The sequence below is a fragment of the Bos javanicus genome, chromosome X (genome assembly GCF_032452875.1).
Source record: "Bos javanicus breed banteng chromosome X, ARS-OSU_banteng_1.0, whole genome shotgun sequence".
NCBI classification, from domain to species: Eukaryota; Metazoa; Chordata; class Mammalia; order Artiodactyla; family Bovidae; genus Bos; species Bos javanicus.
Window position 1 is genome coordinate 83,765,552 of NC_083897.1, and position 25,911 is coordinate 83,791,462.

General features: G+C 44.8%; 1 protein-coding gene across 2 annotated transcripts in view; it reads right to left on the reverse strand.

The window, feature by feature from the left end:
* Positions 1–25,911, reverse strand: part of STARD8 (StAR related lipid transfer domain containing 8) — an 81,894-nt gene that overhangs the window by 48,055 nt on the left and 7,928 nt on the right. For both annotated transcript variants that reach the window (XM_061409845.1, XM_061409847.1), the window contains exon 2: positions 18,520–18,553. In XM_061409845.1, the coding sequence (XP_061265829.1) occupies positions 18,520–18,553 (34 nt within the window). The remainder of the gene's footprint in view (positions 1–18,519; positions 18,554–25,911) is intronic.

Sequence of the window (25,911 nt, forward strand, 5' to 3'; positions counted from 1 at the left end):
AGAAAATGGAAACAATATTTTCCTGCCCCAGAAACCTCTAGATAATGGACCTGAGAGCACTTTTAAATGGAAAATGACCAGATTCAGAATTGTGGTGGAGTACTTCTTGGATCAGTGTTCTGCCTCCAACTGAAGGCAGAAAGGTGAAAGATGGAGACTGTCTTTCCTGTCTCCTCTTGGCTGTGTCTGACTATAGCCCAATCATTAGCCTTTTCTGGGCCTTAGTAAAATAGAAGGGATCATTCCTAGGTCCTGGAAGACTAGTCTTATAAGAGTTACTGGATGGGCTGCAACAGTGTATAAGTTGCACAGATTTTATCAGCTCCAGAGAAGAGGACCCTAAGAACTGCAACCGTCAAAGCAGCCTGGACTTTGAACATCAGCATCAATGCTACTTAGATGACATGTCATATCACTTTTCTGAGCTTCAGTTTCATCACTATTAAAGGGAGATGGTAAACACCTACTTGGACATCAAGGAGATCAAACCAGTCAATCCTAAAGAAAATCAGTCCTGAATATTCACTGAAAGGACTGAGGCTGAAACTGAAGCTCCAATACTTTGGCCACCTGATGTGACTCATTGGTAAAGACCCTGATGCTGGGAAAGATTGAAGGCAGGAGGAGAAGGGGACAACAGAGGATGAGATGGCTGGATGGCATCACCAACTCGATGGACACAAGTTTGAGCAAGCTCTGGGAGTTGGTGATGGACAGCAGGCCTGGCGTGCTGCAGTCCATGGGGTCACAAAGAGTCGGACACAACTGAGCTACTGAACTGAACTGAACTCAACTCAACTCCTACTTCCCCAAACTGTCATGTGACCCAAATAATATATCATCAATAAGATAAGCTTGTCAGTGGCAAACCCATCCCTTAGCCCTTCACCTGCCTCGCTGCTTCCTTCCTGTCCTTCCTTCCTTGTCAGCCTGTATCACACAGGCTGATCAGTTTAGTGTCCACTAATTCTTTCTGCTTTATGTGGGAAGTAGTCATAGCACCTACCCACAGTCGCACCCACTCCCACTCCCCAACTTTAGCACACACAATTTTACCCCAATGGAACTTGCGGAAGCCCTCCTCCTCTCTCCATTACCTGGCAAGATGCAGTACCACCAAACAGGAACAAGGACCCTGCAGTTTGGCTCAGGAGTCCAGGACTCAGTCCATTTAAGCAGCTGGCCTTGCCATGAATGGCTTTTGTGTCAGGGAAAGAGTTTGCAGTTTGGCGGGGATGGGGAAGTCAGTCATCTACATCCTCACCTTTGTGTGACTAGCCAGGAGGACTGGCAAGTCATGGCAGTAAGCAGACTCTGTTTGCATCCATCACTAGGTGTGTTCCTTTAGGATTCCAGGTCAGTGCATGAGAGAGCACCCAATGGGCCAGGGTCTCAACCGAAGCCCAGCATGGAGTTGGTGTGCCCTCAGAGAGCATCTGCTCCACCCCCCCATTATACAGATGGAGGTCCTAGGCCCATCCAGGGAGGGGCAAGAAACCCAGGGCCCTGTACCCAGGCTTTGCCCTTCAGTATTCGCTCTTGCCTTGCCCTGTCCTGCAGATTCTGTCATCCTCCTGAGGTCTTATGGGTCTGAGTGGTTCAAATGATCAGGTCAGAAGGGATCCAGAGAAGTCCCACATTTCTCTGAGGGGTTGTTGAGTCACTAAGCCATATCTGATTCTTTGTGACCACATGGACTGCAGCATGCCAGGCTTCCCTGTCCTTCTATATCTCCCAGAGTTTGCTCAAACTCATGTCCATTGTGTCAATGAGGCCATCCAACCATCTCATCCTCTGTCTGCCCTACTCCTCCTGCTCCCAATCTTTCCCAGAATCAGGGTCTTTTCCAGTGAGTCAGCTGTTCACATCAGCTGGCCAAAGTATTGAAGCTTCAGCATCAGTCCTTCCAGTGAATATTCAGGGTTGATTTTCTTTAGGAGTGACTGGTTTGATCTTCTTGCAGTCTAAGGGACTCTCAAGAGTCTTCTCCAGCACCACCGTTTGAAGTCATCAGTTTTTTAGTGCTCAATCTTCTTTATGGTCCAACTCTTGCATCCATATATGACTACTGGAAAAAACATAGCTTTGGCTGTACAGACTTTTGTAGCAAAGGGATGGCTCCACTTTCTAATACATTGTCTAGGTTTGTCAGAGCTTTCCTTCCAAGGAGCAAGCATCTTTTAATTTCGTGGCTGCAGTCACCATCTGCAATGGTTTTGAAACCCCCCCCCCAAAATAAAATTTGTCACTTTTTCCACTTTTTCCCCATCTATTTGCCATAAAGTGATGGGACTGGATGCCACGATCTTAGTTTTTGAATGTTGAGTTTTAATTCAGCTTTTTCACTCTCCTCTTTCACCCTCATCAAGAGGCTCTTCAGTTCCTCTGTGCTTTCTGCCATTAGAGTGGTATCATCTGCATATCTGAGGATGTTCATATTTCTCCCAGAATCTTTATTTCAGCTTGTGAGTAATCCAGCCTCGCATTTTGCATGATGTATTCTGCATATAAATTAAATAAGCAGGATGACAATATACAGCCTTGATATATTCTTTTCCCAATTTTGAACCAGTCCGTTTTTCCATGTCTGGTTCTAACTGTTGCTTCTTGGCCTGCATACAGGTTTCTCAGGAGGTAGGTAAGGTGGTCTGGTATTCCCATCTTTTTAAGAATTTCCCACAGTTTGTCATGATCCACACAGTCAAAGGCTTTAGCGTTGTCAGTGATGCAGAAGTATATGTCTTTTTCTAGAATTCCCTTGCTTTTTCTATGATCCAATGGATGTTGGCAATTCGATCCCTGGTTCCTCTGCCTTTACTGCCGAAGCTTATTTTGAAGGATTTTGAGCATTATCTTCCTAGCATGTGAAAGTGAAAGTTGCTCAGTCGTATCTGACTCTTTGTGACCTCATGGAATTCTCCATGGAATTCTCCAAGCCAGAATACTGGAGTGGGTAGCCTTTCCCTTCTCCAGGGGATCTTCCCAATCCAGGGATCAAACTCAGGTCTCCTGCATTGCAGACGGATTCTTTACCAACTGAGCTATCAGGGAAGCCCCTCCTAGCATGTGAAATGAGCACAATTGCATGATAATTTGAACATTCTTTGGCACTGCCCTTCTTTGGGATTGGAATGAAAACTGACATTTTCCAGTTCTGTGGCCACTGCTGAGTTTTCCAAATTTGCTGACATATTGAGTGCAGCACTTTAACAGCATCATCTCTTAGGATTTTAAATAGCTGAGCTGGAATTCTATCACTAGGGGGGAATATCTCTAAGGGGAACATCTGTAATTTCTTCTCCGTGTGGTATCTTCAGTTAACCCATGCCAAAGTCTGCAAAGAAAAGCTGACAAAGTGCAGGTTGTCAGATAAACAGTGGTGAGCCTTGAACACCACTTGCAACACAAGTGTAGCAGTGAAAGGAGTGGGGAGTCAGGCTGTCCCTTTGTACTTCCCCAACAACAGTGAGTTGAAAACCAGGCTGCTGTTCCAGAACCTTGAAGGCGGAGTCTCTTGAAAGTGTTCTCTCATGCCAAGAGTTCAGTCAGAAAGGCTAAATGGCAGGATTTAGCCCCTGTGTCAGCTACATCCCCCAGACTGGAGAGCTCAGGGACAGGGACCACATCCTTTGTCAGAACAAAACCCCAAACCCTGTGTAGTTAGAGGCTCTGTGAGGACAGGGCCTTGTCTTGTTGTCTTAAAGTCAGGGGTGGGCCCAGCCAGATATGAGGGTCCAGAGGGGCTGTTCACACTCAGGGCCTAGAGACAGGGTCTCTGGGTCAGCCTCCCCCTCCCTCCTGCTCACCCTCTTTTCCTGGCTCTTCTCCATCCAAGCCTGGATGGTCTATGTTCTAATTTAACCAAGGAGGTTGTTCTCTTTGACCAAGTTATTATCCTTCAAGCCCAGTGTTGCCATCTGTGTTCCCTTCGGCCTTTGACCTGCTATATAACCTTTGGGCAGGTTACTTGCCCTTTCAGGTCTAATGATATCTTCATCTGATCATAAAAAGGTTAGATGGACTAGATCAGCAGGCTTGCAGTTTGTGCCTCACAGTGGCTAGGAAGGAGCCTTAAAGCCTATCGTGGGGATGTTGGAGGAAGGGAGAACAAAGGAAGGCTGAGCCTATCTCACCTTGCTTCAGTCAGAGTCATGCTGCTTTTTGTTTTATACTTTGAGCTTCCACATAGGATTTAGTTTACACCTAAAAAAAGCAAATGGACTAGACATGTCCTCACACTTAGGCCTCAGTTCCCTTCTGAGTGATCATTACAGGCCATAATACAAGTCAAACGTTTAGAGCAGTGCTCAGCATGTAACAATGGTGACAGTGATAGCTATTATTTATTGAGCACTGAGTGCCAGGCATTGTTTAAAGGTTGTACCAGAGTCAACTTATTTGTTCCTTCCAAATCTTCTCAAGAGGGCGCAATTGTTATCTTCATTTTACACATAGGACACTGAGGCAACTGAGAAGTTAAGCAACTTATCCAAGATTGCACAGCTAATGGATGGTGCAACTGGGATTTGAATACAGGCATTTTGACTCTAGGGCCCTCCTTGATCAGCCCTACTCTTGGTTCTCAATACGTATTTATTTATTTTTGCTGTTCTTATGGTTGTTTCCATTGGCATGTTCTCTTATCCTTCATCTGCAAAATGGGCTGAGTTCCACCTCTCAATGTGACTGTGTGCCTGAAACCAGACCATGGCTGTAGAGCAGGTACATTCCTGTGTTGGCAGCCAGGCCAGGCTTCAGTATGCCCTCAAGCTAAATCTGCAGAGCTAAAGCCTATGGTTTGAGGCCACTTCCCCAAACAGTGCACAATGGGAAAAGGGTGAGTTTGCTAAGAAAATAAGTGCTGGCTTACATGCTCAGAGCCTAGAGGAAACCAGAGAGCAGACCAGCGGAAACTTGTAAGGTGGCTGGATGTCCCACAGCGATGAGGCTCTGCTGACGTGCTCAGTTCAGCCCTTACTGACTCAGCACTCTAATTGCCCTCCATTTGCCCAGGTCAGCCTTCCTTCTTCCATTTCATCTCCTTTTCTGGCTCCCTCTGTTTTTCTCTTCCTCTCTCCTCCTTCTGCTTGTTCAGCAAGGCTCATAATAACTTGCCAAACCAGAACTCTCATATTTCTTATATTTCTGCTTGGCAGGGGAATTTCACAGCTGGTCCTAACTTCTTCTCCTAAATGATCACATTCTGGCCACAGTCATCTCTTCTCGGGGTTCACTAACCTTCCCCAGCTGGTTCCCTCAACTTGAACTCAAAGCCCAAAGCTTTGTCCCTCTGCCTACCTTTGCTTGACTGTCAGAGCCACTAACTCCCTGGGTGCATCCCCCTCTCTTTTCTGAGTCTCAGTTTCTCTATCTGATAAAGGTTGAAGGGGAGGTGGTGATTTGACTAAATGATATCTGAGGAGTTTTCTAGCTCTAATTTACAACCATTTTATATCTGATCCATTTAGAAAATTGAATTTTCTTGACCACTTCTCTCTCTCTCTCATTTGTATCTATGTATATGATGCTAAAGCTGAAACTCCAGTACTTTGGCCACCTCATGCGAAGAATTGACTCATTGGAAAAGACTCTGATGCTGGGAGGGATTGGGGGCAGGAGGAGAAGGGGATGACAGAGGATGAGATGGCTGGATGGCATCACTGACTTGATGGACGTGAGTCTGAGTGAACTCCGGGAGTTGGTGATGGACAGGGAGGCCTGGTGTGCTGCGATTCATGGGGTCGCCAAGTCGGACATGACTGAGCGACTGAACTGAACTGAACTGAACTGAACTGATATGAATGTGTGTGTGTGTGTGCTGAGAACCCAGAAAACAGGACTTTGGGCCAGAATCTGAGGAACTGGGAGCTTTACAAAGTGGGTCAGCATGTTAAAAGCCAAGTGACTTTATTTTTTTTTTAATGTAAATTTATTTATTTTAATTGGAGGCTAATTACTTTACAATATTGTATTGGTTTTGCCATACATCAAAATGAATCCGCCACAGGTGTACACATGTTCCCCATCCTGAACCCCTCTCCCACCTCCCTCCCCGTACCATCCCTCTGGGTCATCCCAGTGCACCAGCCCCAAGCATCCTGTATCATGCATCGAACCTGGACTGGTGATTCGTTTCATATTTGAAATTATACATGTTTCAATGCTATTCTCCCAAATCATCCCACCCTCTCCCTCTCCCACAGAGTCCAAAAGACTGTTCTACACATCTGTGTCTCTTTTAAAAGCCAAGTGACTTTAGAAAAATGGTTCCCTTGTTTGAGGTTGAGCTTGATTCCAGAGGAAGCTCAGGGAAGTGTCTGTCTAGAACCCAGGAAGCAGCAAAGCACCAACTCCTCTAGGTGTAGTACAGCCCCTGGGCTTGAGCTCCATGCCTGACCCCCATCCCTTCCAAGAGTGACCCCCTGCCTGTTCCAGACAAGTCATCAGAACTAGGGGCAATGGGGACCCAACCCTGGATGGGCCAAGATTTCTGTTTTCAATGTGCTGACAGTCAAGTTACAGAGACCAGCACGGAGATAAATAGAGCATCCTTTACAGTTGTCCAAACACTTTTAGTGATTTTGTCTCACTTGGTCCTTACAACAATGATGTGAGATAGCAGGTGAGGAACTGTTATCCCATTTTACAGAGCAAAGGACTGAGAGTCAAAGATAGGAGAGAATTGACCCTAGCTGAGTGGAGAGCTGAGAGACAAACCCAGGTGTTTAATCTTCAGAGCTACTGCTCCCTCCAAAGCCTCATGCTCTCTCAGATTTTCAATAACCTTGATAATAGAACCTTTCTGGGAAGCTACTAGAATAACTTCTTAACGGTGGCTAACTTGGAAAATGGGAGTGAAGATTAATGGGACTTTGGCTCTCTATCTTATATCCAGATATTCATTAAGGATTTTCCTCTGAGAATGATTCTTAACCAGTATGTGAAGGAAATGGGCTTCCCTGGTAGCTGAGCTGGTAAAGAATCTGCCTGCAACGTAGGAGACCCCAGTTCTATTCCTGGGTTGGGAAGATCCCCTGGAGAAGGGATAGGCTTCCCACTCCAGTATTCTTGGGCTTCTCTGGTGGCTCCAAAGGTAAAGAATCCACCTGCAATGCTGAAGGAGGGCATGGCAACCCACTCCAGTGTTCTTCCCTGAAGAATCCTCATGGACAGAGGAGCCCGGTGGGCTATAGTCCATGGGGTTGCAAAGAGCTGGACGTGACTGAGCGACTAAGCACAGCACAGCATGTGAAGGAAATACTCCAGTACAAGGCAGAACATGATCCATTCTCTAAGACAAGTATACACAGTATGCAAGAGACTTAAAGGTTGGAGGACATACTATTTGACTTGAGTTTCAAAGAATGGCAAAGGTCTGAACAGACTGAGATGGAAGTGGGAGTCTGTGAATCCCAGGGACCCCAGCAGCACTCCAGCTCAGCAGGTGTCAGTAACTTCTGAGACAACTGTGCTGACTAGAAGGAATTCTTCCTGAACAATTAAGTACATAAAATGGGCAGGATTTCCTGTTTTCTTTCCTTTCTTCATTTTATATTGTGAGCTACCTAGGCCTGAGTCCCAGCCTTGGGAAACACCTGCTTCACCCACTTGCCCCTCACCTGGAACATGATCACGAATGGCTCTGGGGGTGGGCCAGTCCAGCCACACTTGAGCAGAAGGAGCCATGGGGACCAGGAGGCTTTGCATACAGAAGGGGGCCCAGCCAGGCCTCCCACACTGCTTTTCCCTAAGGTCCAGGATCAGTGTCAAACTATCAGATGATCAGATTGCTCACATTTTTGGAAAAACAAGGTCAAACACCTATTCAATTAAGTGTCACACAACCATAGTGTGTGAGAGATGGAAAGGCCTTAGTAGCTGCTCTATCCAATTCCTTCATTTTAATGATTGGGAAGTCAGGGCCGAGAAGAAGATAGTTGCCCAAGGTCACAGAGCTGTTAGCCACCAAGCCATTGTGCCTGACTGCAACTTTCACCCTACTGACAAACGACCCTTGTGAGCCAGGCCTTCAAGGGGCTCATTGGCCAATAGGAGAAAGCAGCACATCTGGTCTTTGAAGACGGGGAGGTGAACAGAAGCACATCTGATACTTCCATCACTCCACCCAAAGTTGCCCTTTGGCCTCTATACACTGGCTCCCTGGAGTGGGGGTGGGGCTCCAGAGCAAAGATAGTTAACCTGGGCCTTCCCCATCCCAGAGGCCCAGGGGCTCATTCCTGAGATCTCAGCTCCTGCCTTCTTAAATCTCAAATCAGACTTCTGGACTGGAGAAAACATCTCTCCCTCCCCCCACTCTCTTGCTTGGACTGGTCATGGTGGTAATTTTCATAATCATTTAATAACTATTATTTGTATATTGCCTGAAAGTGATTCCTGGGTCCAGAAAATCCCCTGGAGAAGGGAATGGCTACCCTCTCCAGTATTCTTTCCTGGAGAATCCCATAGACAGAGGAGCCTGGTAGGCTATACAGTCTATGGGGTCGCAAAGAATCAGACATGACTGATTGACTAACACCTTCACTTTGGGAGCTTATTGAGCTGTCTCACTCCCACTATCACACTTAGTTCCCACAACAAACCAAGAATTGGGTATTTGGATCTTTACTTTCAAACGGAGACAACTGAGGCTCAGAAAGTTGATAAGTGACAGAGTCAGACATCAGACCCAGAGATGTCCGAATTCTTCAGAAACCGAGCCCTTTGCATCAACCTTAAACTACTTTTTTCACTGGCATCTTGGGAATGACGCATAAGTGGATGGGTGGATGGAAGGATAAAGCAAATAGCCCTCAAACACTGTCTCTGTGGCTGGCTATGTATTCAGTTCAGTTTAGTTCAGTTGCTCAGTCGTGTCCAACTCTTTGCAACTCCATGGACTCCAGCACGCCAGGCCTCCCTGTCCATCACCAACTCCCAGAGTTCACTCAAACTCACGTCCATCAAGTCAGTGATGCCATCCAGCCATCTTATCCTCTGTCGTCCCCTTCTCCTCCTGCCCCCAATCCCTCCCAGCATAAGGGTCTATTCCAATGAGTCAACTCTTCGCATGAGGTGGCCAAAGTACTGGAGTTTCAGCTTTAGCATCATTCTTTCTGAAGAACACCCAGGACCAATCTCCTTTAGAATGGACTGGCTGGATCTCCTTGCAGTCCAAGGGACTCTCAAGAGTCTTCTCCAACACCACAGTTCAAAAGCATCAATTTTTCGGCGCTCAGCTTTCTTCACAGTCCAACTCTCACATCCATACATGACCACTGGAAAAACCATAGCCTTAACTAGACGGACCTTTGTTGGCAAAGTAATGTCTCTGCTTTTCAATATGCTATCTAGGGTGGTCATAACTTTCCTTCCAAGGAGTAAGTGTGTTTTAATTTCATGGCTGCAATCACCATCTGCAGTGATTTTGGAGCCCAGAAAAATAAAGTCTGACACTGTTTCCACTGTTTCCCCATCTATTTCCCGTGAAGTGATGGGACCGGATGCCATGATGTCGTTTTCTGAATGTTGGGTTTTAAGCCAACTTTTTCACTCTCCTCTTTCACTTTCATCAAGAGGCTCTTTATTTCTTCTTTATTTTATCCATAAGGGTGGTGTCATCTGAATATCTGAGGTTATTTATATTTGATATGATATCAATATGATATCTGATATATTAGATATGATATACATATCTGAGGCTATGTATTAAGCATGAGGATACAGAGGGGAATGAGACAAAGTTTCTACCCTCAGGGAACCTACCTGCTTAGTGAGTGCTTCTCAAACTTTTGCACCATAGTACCCCCAAACAACTGAACAGGATGAAGTCATTCCCTGCACAGCCCTGAGGAGCCACGGAAGTCCATGTAGCCAGTCACAAGTGAGAAATTTCCTGGACGTCTCTATATTTATCTTACAAATTCGTGTAAATTTTGCATGCTATTCCATTACCTACATTTATGCTTGTTTTAATTTAAAAATGATGTTTCCCTCCCCTCAGATCTTTTAGGGAGAATGAGCTATTCCAAGCAGATGCTCTTGGAAACATCTTCTGGGAAAATCTTCTGCTTACCTCTAGCCCAGGGGGACAGAGATACCATTGAAAAGCAACAGACAGTAGTAGGCTTTTGTGTGGTGAAGGTCAAGATTTTGGTAAAGAGGTCATGTGTGTGCATGCATTCACACACATGACACATATAGAAGCTCTGTAGCCAGAATTGTTTGCTTTGCAGGACCATGTTTCTTTGGCACCCAGGTGATCCACACTTCAACCCTGCCAACTAGCTGTGAAGTAGGCATGTTCCTCAGCCCAGAAACCAGAACTGGAAAGGACACCAGGGATTCTCAAAGGTTTTTTACTTCCTAAAAGACCTTTTGGTGACTGTGATTGAGAAACAAGATGGCATCCACATCCCAGGAACAGAGAGCTGAGAGGAGAGAAAATCAGGCAAGCTTACAGCTGCTTATGTAGGTTGATGAAGTAGTTATCCTGTGAGAGATATTTAGGGACTGGTAAAGTGCTTCCCTGTTTTTGATGGCTTTCTCAAGACAAGAAGCATGTGTTTCATAAAGTTTGAATGTTGTTCTGCCATTTGCATGCTCTGTTAATGGATTAATGAACTCATTATTCATTCTGCTTTTTTTCCTTTGTTTTAGAGAAAGGTTCTGCATGCCAGCCTACTTTGATGATCTTCAGGGAAACAAGAAAAGGTGCTCCGACTTTCTCTGGGGCCATAGGTTAAAGGGAGCAGGGCATCTCTGGGGTCCAGATGTGCTGATAACAGCAGTGAGGTCAAAGTATAATAGCGCCAAGTGGCAGAAGGGGGAGGTGGGGAGCATTGGATATTCTGAAACGGTTTCTCCTCCACTCCTTAAGAGTCCCTTTTGGCCTTTTTATTTTTCCAAACCTTGAAGGGCTTTGTGTTTTGTTTTCAGTAAGGAGGCCTTTCCCTTCCCTGGTGGAATGTATTCCCTGGAATATCCTGCTCCAGGGGCACATGACACAGAGTTGGAAGCCTCTGTTCTCAGGAGCCCTACTTCCTATGTTTTCATTTTTCCTCTTGAAACATAAACCAAACCAACTCTTCCTGTTTCTGGTTTGGGGATGTGGAGAGTCACACAGCAGGGACCCTCTAGCAAACAGGTCAGAAGGGGCCTCTGAAAGCTGCCCCTTGGCTGCCCTGCCATGGGAGGAGGGCTGTTGGGATGGAATTTTAGTCCCATGGAAAGAGGAGAACAGCGTCCAGGCTGTGATGAGGAAGCAGCCAACGCTGGTTCTGATGCCTGTTTGTTCTTTGCTTTTGCCCTTACCCCAGGCTGATCAAAACCAGGTTGCCATGGAACTTTTATCAGCTGAGCTACTGATCTTCAGCCCTTGGGTACTGTCAGTCTGGAGCAAGTTTAGGGGAGAATCATCAGGGCTGTGAGAAATTGGGAGCTGGTGCTGTTCGCTCTCTGGAAAGACAGATTCTAGGAGGATACTATACAAGAGTGGGGACTTGGGTTCTAGTCTCAGTTTTACTACTAAGTGCCGTCTTCTGTTTTTCAGATGACCTACCTACTCTGAGCTTCAGTTTCACCAATTGCAGTGGGAACATTAGACTGTATGAGCTACAAGGTTCCTTCCATCTCAGACTTTGGGAAATTCTAAGCGCCAGCAGATTGGTCATAGAGAGGAGGAATATAACAACTTCCATGAGACTGCAAGGGGTGAAAACAAGACCACTGGGTGGAAGTTGTGAGGAAGATTCTGGCTTCACATAAAGAAGGACTTTCAACTGAGTACAGAATGAAAAGGAATGCTTGACCATACCTGGAGTTTGGACTGAGCCTGAGTGGATATATAGCAGGAATGGTAAAAAGGGAGCCTGTTAGCAATTGACCACATGACTAGAGCAGTAGTCACCAATATTTACTTTTATGTGACCAACTTCAGTCTCCAAATGAAACCTTTATGGAACCTCCAAGAGGTGAAGTAGATTTGGTTGAGTGAAGCAACCCTGCAGCTCTGTCCTCCCCTCATATCTCCCAGTGAATCTCTGGGAACTCTAGAGTTCCTCAGAACTCAGTTTGTAAGCTACCAGTTAATATAAATATGGTCTTTAAGTGCCCTTCTTGTCTTGAGATGTAGGCAACCTCCAAGTTTCAAGGGTTTGGTGGAAATGTGTTTTACATGGATCTGTACCATTGACTGCAACTCTTAGCCCCTCAAAGCCTTGTCTCAAGACAATTTGCCATCTGGAGCCAGTGGGGGCTCTGTGTTGATCTGTAATAGCTAGTTCAGAGCTGAAAAGATAGGGAAGAATGTCTGCTGAGAAAGAAGTCACTAGTCTAATTACCAGCAGTTCTTTCACTATGCCATCAAAAATAAATGGCAGTCCTTGCAGATTCATTGTTTATGTGAGGCCCTGTGCTTACTTAGTTCTGGGAATATAGAGGTCAGTCAGATGTAGCTCTTGTACACCAACAACTCATGAACCATGGGATATACAGAAAAGAAAAGAAGCAAATGCAGAACAGCATGTTGTGTTATAATAGAGATATCGACAAGATGGGTTTGTCCAGAGAACCAGAAGATGGCTTGACAAGCCAAGTAGGGGGGCTGGCAAAGATACATGCAGTGGAGAGTCCAATATGAGAGTTCATTGTATGCATATGGGAAATACTGTCCCACGAGGCTCAGAAATGTGTGGGTGTGGTGGCAGACGGAGAAAGAAAGATAGGTCATTAAGTTGTGAAGAACCTTAGTTGCCAATGCAAAAAATCTGGATTTTGACCAAAGGTAGGGAACAATCAAAGGTTTTTGAGCATGACCAAATTTTTCTTTTAAAGAGAGAACTCTGACAGCAGTATGGGAGGTGGACCGGAAGGGAAAGCAAGCTGTCAGGGAGACCAGTTAGGAACCATAGAAACCATCCATGACAGAGCTCTTAAGGGCCAAAATGGAGGACTATGATGGTGTGGGTGGAAAAGAAGGGACAGATTTGAGAAACATTACAGAGAAGATTCATGGGCATGATTTGGTGACTGGATGGTAGCCAGTAAGAGAGGGAGGAGCCCAGGCAATTTCCATGATTCTTGTTGAGTTACAGGGTGGATGATAGTACATTCAACAAGAAAAAGAATCCTAGAGAAGGAGAAGGTTTCCAGGAGAATGATGAAGAACTATGACTTTTAGTGTTGAGTTTGAAGGATTCATGTGAATTCCTGGTAGAAGTGTCCAATAACACTTCTCAGGTCCTTTCCAGATCTGTCATTTCATTTGCAATTCCCATTCCTCCACCCAGCCTGTGGGTAGCTGTCCTGTGCCACACAGCCCTTATTCTGATCTTCTGGATTGGCCCAGGCTGCAAAAGTGGTCAACTCAGCTGTGCATCAGGACATTTGCCTGGCCCATCTGTAACCCTGGCTTTCTATTTTGCATTCCTGAAAGCAAGCATCGGGGACCTGGAATTCCCATCCCCTTTTGACCCCAAAAGAAGCTATTAGACTTTCCTCTATGGGTCTGGAAATCCTTTCCTTATCCCAAAAAACATCTTGAAATTGCCCTTTCCTCTGACCCTATCCTTGCCTCTCCCTTCTTTCAGTCTGACTCTGGCAGGAACAAGGGGTGGAGGATGACACAGAGTATAGTACAGATGATCTTGAGACCTTCTAGTTCAACTTTCTTATTTTTCATACATGGAAATTGTGGCTCAGGCAGGGGAGACAACTAACTCAAGGTCACAGAAGGAGTTAATGTCAGATTGGGGATTAGATCTTGGAATTTTCAACCCATAGTCCAATGTTATTTACCTTGGCTGAATTCACTGTAGACCACAGTTGAAAGATTTCCTGTCTCAAATGATAATCAATTCCAGGAACCCACTAACTCAGTCGATTTTTATACTACTCCAAGTTGCTGGGTAAAATATCTGTCAATTGCTAGATAAGCTATGGCCTGCCAGTGTTCTTCATCAAAAGGCAAATGTTAAATGGGCCAGATCTGTCAAGAATTAGTTACAATAATTTTTTGGTCTTTTTCAAAAGAAATGGAGCTAATTATTATTATTCTGGTAATTTTCATAGGCTCAATGTTTTGGTATACTCTCCTCTTGAGCCTTAGAAGTGATGTTTAATAGCAACTTAAATAAATGTCTTTGTTTCTGTTTTCTCCCTTTTAAACTAGTCTTCTCTGCTCTCCCAGAGCTGGAGGGACAGGTCTGGGGCATCTGATGGATGAAGTCTGGTGTTCAGGCCAAACCTGCAGCCAGGCTGAAGCCAGGTGGGTTGGGGAACCAGGACTCTTGTTACAGGCCAACTATTATCCCCACCCCCTCACCAGGTCACCTCAGCCATTTCAACAGGAGCTTGGAGAGAAGTCCCAAATGGCTATAGGCAAGAAAAAAAGTCTTGTGCACTGGGAACAGGGGGCCTCAGGGAGGATTTGGTGTAGGGCAGTGGGAGGGAAGGTCAGCAGGCTTCTCATCTCTGTGGGATGCTGGGAAGGGGAACTAATGGGTTAAACAGAAGTATAGGTTCTATAAGTCAAGAAGTCATTAAATTTCATTCAGAGCAGCAAGATACCTTAGAGTTCATTTGGACCAAGCACTTCACTTTATAATTGGGAACACTAGGGCCGAGAGAGGGGGAGGGACAGGCCCAAGGTCACACAACTGGTCAAAGACAGAGACAAAATGGGAACCTAGAACTTCTGGTACTCTGGTCAAGTGTTCTCACTTCAGTACCTGTGAGGCAGTTCAGAATGGTTCAGGTCAGAATTTGTTTGGAGGGAAGGGGCTCCTTTTAGGCTCCAGAACTTATTTCCATCTCAGGAGCAATTCATTCTTAAGTAATAGGAATAAGGAGTATGGAGTGCTGTAGGGAGCCCGGGAGCATTCAGCAAGTCTTGGAGTGAGCCACAGAGGCCTAAAGGCCCGTTTGACCTGACAGTTTGTATAATCACCACCTGTGGTTTCCAATGCTTGGTATATATGCAAGGGGTGATTTGGAGTGATATATCAATATTTTGAATTACGATAGATATATGTGAATTCATTATGTATTAGGAAAGCTGTAACCAGTATCTCAATCCCTCATTTCATAGATATTTACAGCTTGGTGGTGGTTTAGTTGCTGAGTCGTGTCCAACTCTTTTGTGACCTTGTGGACCGTAGCCCACCAGGCTCCTCTGTCCATAGAATTTTCCAGGTGAGAATACTGGAGTGGGTTGCTGTTTCCTTTTCCAGGGGACCTTCCTGACCCAGGGATCCCGGGTCTCCTACACTGAAGTGAGGTTATAGTTTAAAATCAGTCTGAAGTAAAGAAACACAGTAAATACATACTGCACAGGATGAAACGATGGCAAAAACTGTGAAGTTGGTTCACCAATAAGTGAAACTTGGAGAATATTGTGTTAGTGGATGCTTGGGCCATGATAGCAGGATCATCAAAGGTCATTCAAGCCATCCTCCTGGGCCTGGGCAGCATTATATATGTTGAAGCCAGTTAGATGTTCCTAATGTTGATGCCTTTGAACTGTGGTGCTGGAGAAGACTCTTGAGAGTCCCTTGGACTGCAAGGAGATCCAACCAGTCCATCCTAAAGGAGATCAGTCCTGGGTGTTCATTGGAAGGACTGATGCTGAGGCTGAAACTCCAATACTTTGGCCACCTCATGCAAAGAGTTGACTCATTGGAAAAGACCCTGATGCTGGGAGGGATTGGGGGCAGGAGGAAAAGGGGATGACAGAGGATGAGATGGCTGGATGGCATCACCAACTCGATGCACATGAGTTTGGGTGAACTCCGGGAGTTGGTGATGGACAGGGAGGCCTGGTGTGCTGCAATTCATGGGGTCACAAAGAGTCGGACACGACTGAGTGACTGAACTGAACTGAACTGAACTGAATGTTCTCCTGTGCAGATGGCACCAAAGATTTGCTCTGTCCATGAAACCACTAGGAGAGAAGCAGTAGCATGACAGAGAAACCTTTGATTGACTAATCTTAATAGGAAGACGATTACATATGCAAAGCATACTCAGTCATCAGCTTTGAGTCAATGTCTTGGCTTTTTCTTCTCTAAAAGGTCCCTGGTCAGTCCTCCCCTTCACTATTTCCATTCTACTCTGGTGGAAACTTACAAGAATGGCATATGAGAACAGAACAGGCTCAGTGTACAGATAGAACATTGAGAGTCAGAGAGGGGAAGGTTCTTAAGATCCTTCAAACATGAGTTGTGCAGTCAAGACTAGATCCCAGGCTTCTTGATTCCCAAATGCTTATTTCACATTTGCTGCCCTGCAATTCCTTATTCATTGCCCTCTTGGCACATTCCCCTCAATCTGACCCCAAAGCAGGCATCTATAGCCTCCACTGAACTCCTGGCTAGTACAGCTCCCTTTCTTTAAGAGCTTCTAAACTCATCAAGGGCCCAAGAAGCTGGTAACATTGGTCATATCAGAGAGGATTGCTGAGTGGTGAAGAGATAGGCATAGGGAGATTTTGTATTTTCATATCTCTTGAATTTTAAAACAGGTGAAAGCATAACCTCATCCCCCAAAATCAATAATAAATCAAGAGTTCTCTCCCTCCCTGAGCTATACCTCAAAAATAATCATTTTTGCTCAGAACTTTGATATTTTTAATGCACCATTTCTTACACTCCATGCAAGAACCCCATGAAGTAAGCTCCATTTTATAGATGTGGACACTGGTCCAGAGAGAGGAAGTTCCATGCCTGGGCCCACACAGTGAATTGCTTATGAAATTAGGACTACAATCCAGGTCCTTTGATTTTTGGTGTCTTGCTGCTTCCACTGCCATATCCACATAAACTCTTAATTTGTTCCAGATTGGCTTTCAATCAGCCTAAGGCAATGTGTTCACATTTGTCCTTAAATAGACATTTTCAAACTTTAACCTAGAGAAGCAGCACAAAAGTCAGTTCTAGCTCAGTTCTGTAGGTGACAACTTCTTCTGCCTGGCCCTATCCTCTTAAAGACACTCCTCTTTCCTCTAGAAAACACAGACCACTCAAGCCACCTGGTGCCCACCCTCCCGGGATGCAGCCCTGGCAACTCAGCCTGGCACAGACAATCTAATGAGGCAACCTGGCAACTTCTGCCAGTGCTTTTTTCTGGGAAAGGTCATTATTTCAGGACCTGAGGGTTTCTTTTTAGCCTTTGCAGCTGGTGTCTCTGAAATAGAGAAGTTTGTCCTTTCCCCACTATGGGCAGCCCACATATATTGTGCCCCCAGAAGTCTCTGTTGCAAAGTAGGAACTGTGTTCAGCAAGAAGCTCTGGAAGGAGATGGGGAAGGTTGGGGAGAGGGAGGTAGTAGAGAGAAACAGATGCATGCTGCATGCTGATCAAAGCAGTGTTCCTGCTCCACAACGGGTCCCCTCTCATCTGCTGTCAGGGCAATGCAAATAAACACTTCTCCCTGCTGGCTCTTCCTTTTGAGCAGCCACCACCCAAGAACTCAGGGTCCTAAGGTGGAAAAGCCCTTAGAAGGTCACCAGATCCCTTCTCTGCCTCCTTGTAAGACCAGTGACCTGGGGAGGTCCTCAGGAGCAAGGGCTCCTGTTGTCTATTCCAACATCTTACCAAGATGCTCTGTGCAGGCTCTTAGCATCCCAGTTCTTAATTGGTGTCTTTCTGCTTCCCTGAGCCCCAACCCTAACTGCCATCTAGCAGCCATGCTAATTCAAGTCCTGAGCTCATCCTGATGAAAAACTGTAGCCAGTGGAAATGGCTGAGGTCAGGTTGGAGCCAAGAGGATGACCTAGATGACCTCAGAAAAGCCCAGTTGATGCCAGGAGTCCAGGCTCTGGCAGCAAATTCATTTCTGGCCAATATCTTTCTTTCTCTTTCTCCCCAAAGCAGTCATCTCTAAACAACTGTGTCCTCTTCAATGGAAGGTAGGTGCTCCAGAATGCCACCCACTTGTTCACACCTAAGTGGGACACCAGAGGCAGAAGACAGTTAAGCAAAGAAATTTGCAGCAGAGGAAAGACAGGGATTTTTCTCCCTCAAGGCTATGTACATCCCTTTAGTCCTAACTGACTCTCTTGGTAGATTTCCAAATGAAGTAAGCATTGGAAATATCAGATATCGAACTCCAAATGCCAAGTCTCTTTCCTTCACCTCTTCTTACCTGCTCCCTTTCCCAACATATCTCCCATGCCTTATATACTTTTTAGTGAAAAGAAAGCATCTGAGAAAAAGGGAAGCATATGGGTGGCGGCCACTTGCTGATAGCTCTATAGGGAGACCTTCCCCTGGTTCCCTGACTGGAGAAAATCATCCATCTGAGAAACACAGAAGGTCTGCATGCTCATTCACCTCAAAAGACCTCAGAAGTGGACTTTGGGAAAGGAGCTTGGGAAATGCCCACTGGAGGGAGACAGAGGACATCTCAGCTTCGGCACTAGGACATCAGCTCCAAGCCCAGACACCTGATCAGCTCATCTGTGAGGATCACTGAGAAGCTCAGTGCTATTGCACGCTACGTGTGAGCCCCACCTTACACACTTACCGGCATTCTTCCTCCCTTGAAGCAATGGGAAGCACTGTAAAAGAAAGAGAGAAGAAATTAAGGCATTGCAGAGCCCCACAAAATATTAGAATCAGAAGGAATCCTTGAAGTCAGCAAGTTCAATCTACCCATTTTACAGAAAAGCACATGGAGGCCCACAGAAAAGGAAAATGAGGTACATGTCGAGAGCAAAGTGGAGCTTAGGAGCTCAGACTCCTGACTGCCCACTCCACACTACTTTCTCCCACTCCACTGACTGACTCCTCTGGTTCATGTCATTATCATAGAATAAGAGCACCTCCAAGTCAGGAGATTGGAGGCAGTCTGTGCAGGTCACAGTACTGTTCCAAGGCCTGACAATAAGAATTATCATAGAATCAGTCAGCATTTGCTTGGAACATACCATCCTTGGCATAGCATCAGCCAGATTAGAAGTAAGGTATGTTGGTGGAAAAAGCACTATTTGGAATTGGAAAGCTCAAGTTCCAATAGGGCTCCCTTCCCCTATTTATTGATTATGTAACATTGGACATTACCCATAATCTTTCAAAACTCACTTTCTGCATCCATAAGCCTAGGATAGTAATAATCCCAAGTTCATATATTTTGTAAAAAATTGCAACACACAAAAATATTTTAAATGGTAAAGAATATTATAAATTAACTCATTGAAAATATTTATAGAGCACCCTCTCCTCCGTGGATCACAGCCTTGTCATGGTGAAGGGGCTTGTGTAACTCAATGAAGCTATGAGCCATGCTATGCAGGGCCACCCAAGATGGATGGGTCATAGTGAAAAGTTCTGACAAAATGTGGTCAACTGGAGGAGGAAATGGCCACCCACTGCAATATTCCTGCCACGAGAACCCCATGAACAGTATGAAAAAGCAAAAAAACATGATCCTGGAGGATGAGTCTCCCAGGTCAGAAGTCATCCAATATGCTACTGGGGAAGAGCAGAGAGTAATTACTAATAGCTCTCCAGAAAGAATGAAGCAGCTGGGCCAAAGCAGAAATGACACACAGTTGTGGATATGTCTGGTGGTAAAAGTAAGCCTGATGTTGTAAAGAACAATATTGCATAGGAACCTGGAATGTCAAGTCCATGAATCAAGGTAAATTGAACATGGTCAAGCAGGAGATGGCAAGAGTGAACATCAACAGTGTAGGAACCAGTGAACTAAAATTAATGGGAATGGGTGGCTCTAGTTCAGATGACCATTATATTTACTACTGAGGGCAAGATTCTCTTAGAAGAAATGGAGTAACTCTTATAGTCAACAAAAGAGTCCAAAATGCAGTACTTGGGTGCAATCTCAAAAATGACAGAATGATCTCAGGTCATTTCCAAGGCAAACCATTCAACATCACAGTAATCCAAGTCTATGCCCCAACCATTGATGCTAAAGAAGCTGAAGTTGACTGGTTCTATGAAGACCTACCACAACTTCTAGAACTAACACACAAAAAAAGATGTTCTTTGCATCATCAGGGATTGGGGTGCCAAAGTAGGAAGTCAAGAGATGCCCAGAATAAAAGGCAAGTTTGGCCTTGGAGTACAAAATAGAGCAGGGCAAAGACTAACAGAGTTTTGTTAAGAGAACATACTGGTCATAGCAAACACCCTTTTCCAACAACTAAAGATACGACTCTATATATGGACATCACCAGATGGTCAATACAGAAATCAGACTCATTATGTTATTTGCAGCTGAAGATAGAGAAGCTCTATACAGTCAGCGAAAACAAGACCAGGAGCTGACTGTGGCCCAGATCATGAACTCCTTATTGCAAAATTCAGGCTTAAATTGAAGAAAGTAGGGAAAACCACTAAACCATTCAGGTATGACCTAAATCAAATCCTTTATGATTATACAGTGGAAGTGATAAATAGATTCAAGGGATTAGATCTGATAGAGTGCCTGAAGAACTATGGATTGAGTTTCATAACATCATATAGGAGGCAGTGACCAAAACCATCCCAAAGAAAAAGAAATGCAAGAAGGACAAATGATTGTCTGAGGAGTGCTTGCAAATAGCTGAGGAAAGAAAAGAAGCAAAAAGCAAAGGAGAAAGGGAAAGATATAGCAGAGTCCCAGAGAATAGCAAGGAGAGATAAGAAGGCCTTCTTAAATGAACAATGCAAAGAAATAGGGGAAAACAATAGGATGCAAAAGATGTGAGATCTCTTCAAGAAAATTGGAGATAGCAAAGGAACATTTCATGCAAGGATGGGCACAATAAAGGACAGAAACGGTAAGGACCTAACAGAGGCAGAAGAGATTAAGAAGAGATGGCAAGAATACACAGAAGTATACAAGAAAGGTCTTAATGACCCAGAAAACCATGATGGTGTGGTCACTCACCTAGAACCAGACATCCTGGAGTGTGAAGTCAAGTGGGCCTTAGGAAGCATTACTATGAACAAAACTAGTGGAGATGATGGAATTCCAGCTGAGCTAGTTCAAATCCTAAAAGATGATGCAATTTAAGTGCTACACTCAATGTGTCAGTAAATTTGGAAAGCTCAGCAGTGGCCACAAGACTGGAAAAGGTCAGTTTTCATTCCAATTCCAAAGAAGGGCAATGCCAAAGAATGTTCAAACTACCATATAACTGTGCTCATTTTACATGCTAGTAAGGTTATGCTCAAAATTTTTCAACCAAGGCTTCAGCAGTATGTGAACCAAAAACTTTCAAATGTACAAGCTCCATTTAGAAAAGGTAGAGGAACCAGAGATCAAATTGCCAAAATTCATTGGATCACAGAGAAAGCAAGGGCATTCCAGGAAAACATCTGCTTCATTGCCTACACTAATGCCTTTGACTGTATGGATCCCAACAAACTGTGGAAAATTGTCACTTTGCTTATTTAACTTATATGCAGAGTACATCATGAGAAATGCTGGGCTGAATGAATCATAAGCTAGAATCAAGATTACCAGAAGAAATATAAACAACCTCAGATATGTAGATGATACCACTCTAATGGCAGAAAGTGAAGAGGAAGGAACTAAGGAGCCTCTTGATAATGGTAAAAAGGGAGAATGAAAAAACTGGCTTGAAACTCAACATCAAAAAACTAAGATCATGGCATCCAGTCCCATTATTTCATGGCAAATAGAAGGGGAAAAAGTGGAAGCAGTGACAGGTTTTATTTTCTTGGGCTGCAAAATTACTGCAGAAATTGACTGCAGCCTTGGAAGGAAAGCTATGATAAACCTAGACAGCATATTAAAAAGCAGAGACATCAATTTGCTGACAAAAGTCTGTATGGTTCAAGCTAAGGTTTTTCCAGTAGTTATACAGATGTGAGAGTTGGACCATAAACAAGGCTGAGCATCAAAAAATTGATGATTTCAAATTGTGGTGCTGGAGAAGACTCTTGAGAGTCCCTTAGACTGCTAGGAGATCAAACCAGTCAGTCCTAAAGGAAATCAGTCCTGAATATTCACTGGAAGGACTGATGATGAAGCTGAAGCTCTAGTACTTTGACCATCTGATGTGAAGAACTGACTCATTGGAAAAGACCCTGATGCTGGGAAAGATTGAGGGCAGGAAGAGAAGGGGGCGACAGAGGATGCTATGGTTGGATGGCCTCTTTGACTCAATGGACATGAGTTTGAGTGATCTCTGGGAGATAGAGAAGGACAGGAAAACCTGGCATGCTGCAGTCCATGGGGTTGCAAAGAGTCAGCTACAGCTTAGCAACTGAACAATAACAACATCATCAATGCCCTACAAGACACTATAATAGATGTTAAGAATATGGCATAGATTTAGATAGATAAGGTCCCTGTCCTCATGGAGCAGGGACAAATAATAAATAGGTAAATAAGTCAATAAGTAAATTATAGCTATCAGTAAGATCCAAGAAGGAGAAACCTTAAAACCAGGATGAGGTAGAGAGTGATAGGATAGATGGAACAGGCAGGGATTGCTTTAGAAAAGGTGACCAGAGAGTGTCTCTCAGGGGTGCTGAACTTTGAGCAGAGGCTTGAATGACAAGAAGGAGCCAACAATGTGACAATCTGTGTACAGAACATTCCGAACAGAGGTTGAGAGAGTCAAGTGCCAAATTATGCAGGGTTTTGAAGGCCAGGGTGAGGATTTTGGCTTTGATTCAAATGATGTTAAGTAGCTATTGGAGGGCATAGAACAAGAGACTGGCAATATCTGACTTACATCATAGAGAGATCACTCTGGCTGCTGTGTGCAGAATGGATTGTGGAACTAAAGAGGAAGCAGGGAGTCTCTCTTAGAAGGCCTTTGCGGTAATGCAGGTAAGCAATGTTGGTGGCTTAGGTTAAAATGATAGTGGTAAAATGTGAATGCAATAGTTAAGGAAGAAAGAAGGGTTCCTCTTAGAGGTGGAAGAGATTTCTTGCCTATGCTCCTGCCTTCAAGCAGCTAGTCTCTAAGCCAACCAAAATCTTATAAGGAAATGAGTTGCCATAGTACTTTTCACCTCTCTTATCCTTGCACAGATTGCTATACCAGGTGCAGACACTTGACCACAATGATTTCTAGTTCCAGGAGATTAATATAAGCCCTGCTGCTGCTACTGCTGCTAAGTCATTTCAGTCGTGTCCTACTCTGTGTGACCCCACAGGCGGCAGCCCACTAAGCTCCCCTGTCCTTGGAATTCTCCAGGCAAGAACACTGGAGTGGGTTGCCATTTCCTTCTCCAGTGGATGAAAGTGAGAAGTGAAAGTGAAGTCGCTCAGTTGTGTCCGACTCAGCGACCCCATAGACTGCAGCCTACCAGGCTCCTCCATCCATGGGATTTTCCAGGCAGGAGTACTGGAGTGGGGTGCCATTGCCTTCTCCGAATATAAGCCCTAGAGACCCTGAAATGAAAAAAGTCAGATCTACCTTTGTAGACTGAAAGACAAAATCTGGTGAATCTCCAACCCACAATTGACCACAAGAGAGAGTAGGGGTAAGAGGTGTCCCCCTTGAGTGTTCACTGGCAAAATCCTCAAGAGACATTAGTCTCATGGAGATGGAAAGTTCTAGAATGAGATAGGTATAAAGAGAGGGAAACGCCCAGTTGAGAGAGACTAATGAAATTCTCCTACAAAGCTCCAAAGTGGACCCATGATTAAGCAAGTCAATATAATTTTCAGTGGTGGACAAAAGGGGAGTAAAAAAGAAGGTTGAAGAGGTGGGAGGGAAAGTGGAAGCAGGGCCCTGTGAGATCCTAAATGTAACAGTTCTGGAAAATTAGGAGATGAACTGGTGGGTAGGACACATGGTTACTCTGAAATCATATTCTATTCATATTAAATTCTCTCCTCTCCTACCCTAACCACTAAAGATGTAAGAGAATTAAGGATCATTCAGGAGCTAATTAGGCTTTAAATTTACACAGGTATTTGCAGATTATAAATAAGTAAGCTATTACAAAGTAGACTGTCATAAACAAGGTAGGTTTTCTTGTGCTCATGTAACACATGAGGAAAATGAGGCCCAGAGAAGAGAAATTACTTATCCAAGGCCACACAACAGTAAATGGCAGAACCAAGTTTACAGTTTAGGCTGATGGGACTCCCAGTTTTATTTTATCCTATTCTTTTCTCTCTGGGGTCCAGGATAACCTGGCCATGAAACCCACTCTGCTTTGGACCCTGATCCTGGCACTATTTTGGTAGCTGAGAGGCTTACAGGGGAAAATGGGGTATGAAATTTTACATCACAGAGTTTGCTACAGGATGAAAATTCTTTTTGTTTCTTGGTTGTAAAACATATTCTTTTACATGGAGATTCTGGACAGAGGAGCCAGGAGCCCAGCAGTTATAGAGATAGGCACTCTGGAAGAAGATCAGGATTGGTGGTAACAACTGGTTCCCATCCAGTTGGTTACCATCCAGTGACTCATTCAGTTATTCATTCATTCACTTACTCACTATGAGCCTCTAAGGGCCAGGCCCTTTGATAGGTACCCAGGGCTTCAGATAAATTAGATATATTCCTTCCCCTTGAGGAATTCACGGTCAAGTGGGGGCAAGAGGTAGGCCACAAGTACAAATCATCACAATTCCATGTAAATACTGGAAAAATCATGACAGGAGTAACATAAATAAAGTCAAGGAGGTATGGAAGCATGAGATTTGAGGAACAGTGTATATCTGGCTGGAGAGCAGAGTGCCAGACAGAGAGTAAGAACTGGGTGTGGAGCAGTGGTCAGGGCCATATCATGAAGAAACTTGTAGGTCAGTGTGATAGAACTTGAACTTTATCCAGAACCCAGTGGGGAACTCTTGAAGGAGGCTAATCAAGGTTTATGTTTCAGGATGCTACTCTGTCTGTTGAGTGAGGAATTGGGAATCCGAGTGGGAGAGGTTAGGTAAAACTTGAGACAGCGAGGCTGGAGAAGATTGGGTCAGTGGCCTTTGGGATCAGAAAAGAAGGGACTAATATATGAGCTGTCTACATAGTGGGACCACAGTAAGTGACAGGACGTGGGAGGTAAAAAGAAGTTGAGGATGAGTCCAAAGTTTCTGGCCTGGGCAACCAGTTGACAGCACCAGGTGGAGGTGCTATTAACTGGGGTCAGGAACAGAGGGAAAGGCCTGATTGGGGTAAGCGGGAGGGTAATTTTCCTTTTGTAATGAATCTCATTCTGAACCTCTCAGATTTGAAGCCTATGTGGAACATCTGCTCAGAACTGTACAGTAGCCCCAGCAGTGGACCTGCAGATACAAACTTACACAGAAGCAGACATGGTTCTTGTGTTTGAGGTGCTTGCCATCTAGTGGGAAACAGAGTAGCTAGACAGAAAGAGACAGATACAGAGTTTTTGAGAGAAAAAGAGAATTTTATTGAAAGAGTATAAAAAGAGAGAGCCAGAGCCCAAAGCGGGGATGGATACAGGAAGCTGGTCTCTGAATGAGAAGTCAAGAGGTCTGAGAGGGATAGTTTGGAGGCCATCCACAAAGACTACTGACAGGCTTTGTCCAGACCTGAAGAGTTCTCAGCATCATTGGTGGATTCAGAGCTCAGCATTCCAGCATCCTCTCTGCTGGGCCTGCTGGCTCTATGCCCAGTCCTTGCTCTGCTATCTGAAGGCAAGTCAGTGGGGACTTTTCGTCTTTTCCTTGCCTGGCTTCCCTGCTCCGCCTCAACCCCTGGCCAGTCCTGTGCCACAGGCCCCAGCCTAGGGCTGGTCATGAGAGCACGTTCTTGACATTCCAGCCTCCCCCAGCCTTCTCAGCTGGACCACACAGAGCCCTATTCACAGTCTGAGCCCCCCTCCTTAGTGGGCTATCACCACCCTCAGACCCAGACTGTGTGTTGCCAAGAAAGACTGTGGCCACTGTGGGAAGGAGACTCCCTGATCCCTCCATAGTTGATTCCTCTGTCTTTTGGGGTCTCTCTGTCAGGAGAGG